At 65.5% G+C, this 330-nt stretch overlaps 1 protein-coding gene across 1 annotated transcript in view; it reads left to right on the plus strand.

The window, feature by feature from the left end:
• Positions 1 to 6: 6 nt before the first annotated feature.
• The window catches only part of LOC103776614 (synembryn-A-like), a gene marked incomplete at both ends in the record, with an annotated part of 2939 nt that continues 2615 nt past the window's right edge, over positions 7 to 330 (plus strand). The window contains one exon of the mRNA XM_008944132.1: positions 7 to 327. Coding sequence (XP_008942380.1) covers positions 7 to 327 — 321 coding nt within the window. The remainder of the gene's footprint in view (positions 328 to 330) is intronic.

Here is a 330-nt window from a genome sequence, read left to right on the forward strand (position 1 = left end):
CCGTCCTGCCAGGTGGCGTGCTTGGAAAGCATCCGCATCCTGTCCCGGGACAAACACTGCCTCGAGCCCTTTGCCACCCAGGAGGGCCTGAAGACCCTCGCCCGGCACGCCGGCATCGAGCACTCGGAGGAGCTCATCCGGGAGGTCCCAGACTTGGACGTGATCCTGGAATCCCTCAAATGTCTCTGCAACATCGTCTTCAGCAGCCCTCGGGCGCAGGAGCTGGCGGCGGGGGCCGGGCTGGTGGTGGGGCTGGCCAGGCGTGTCAAGCTGTACAACGAGAGGAGCCTCCCCCACGAGGTCAAGTTCTTCGACCTGCGCCTGCTCTTC

This window comes from Merops nubicus, unplaced genomic scaffold (genome assembly GCF_000691845.1).
Source record: "Merops nubicus isolate BGI_N331 unplaced genomic scaffold, ASM69184v1 scaffold48427, whole genome shotgun sequence".
In the NCBI taxonomy this organism is placed as follows: domain Eukaryota; kingdom Metazoa; phylum Chordata; class Aves; order Coraciiformes; family Meropidae; genus Merops; species Merops nubicus.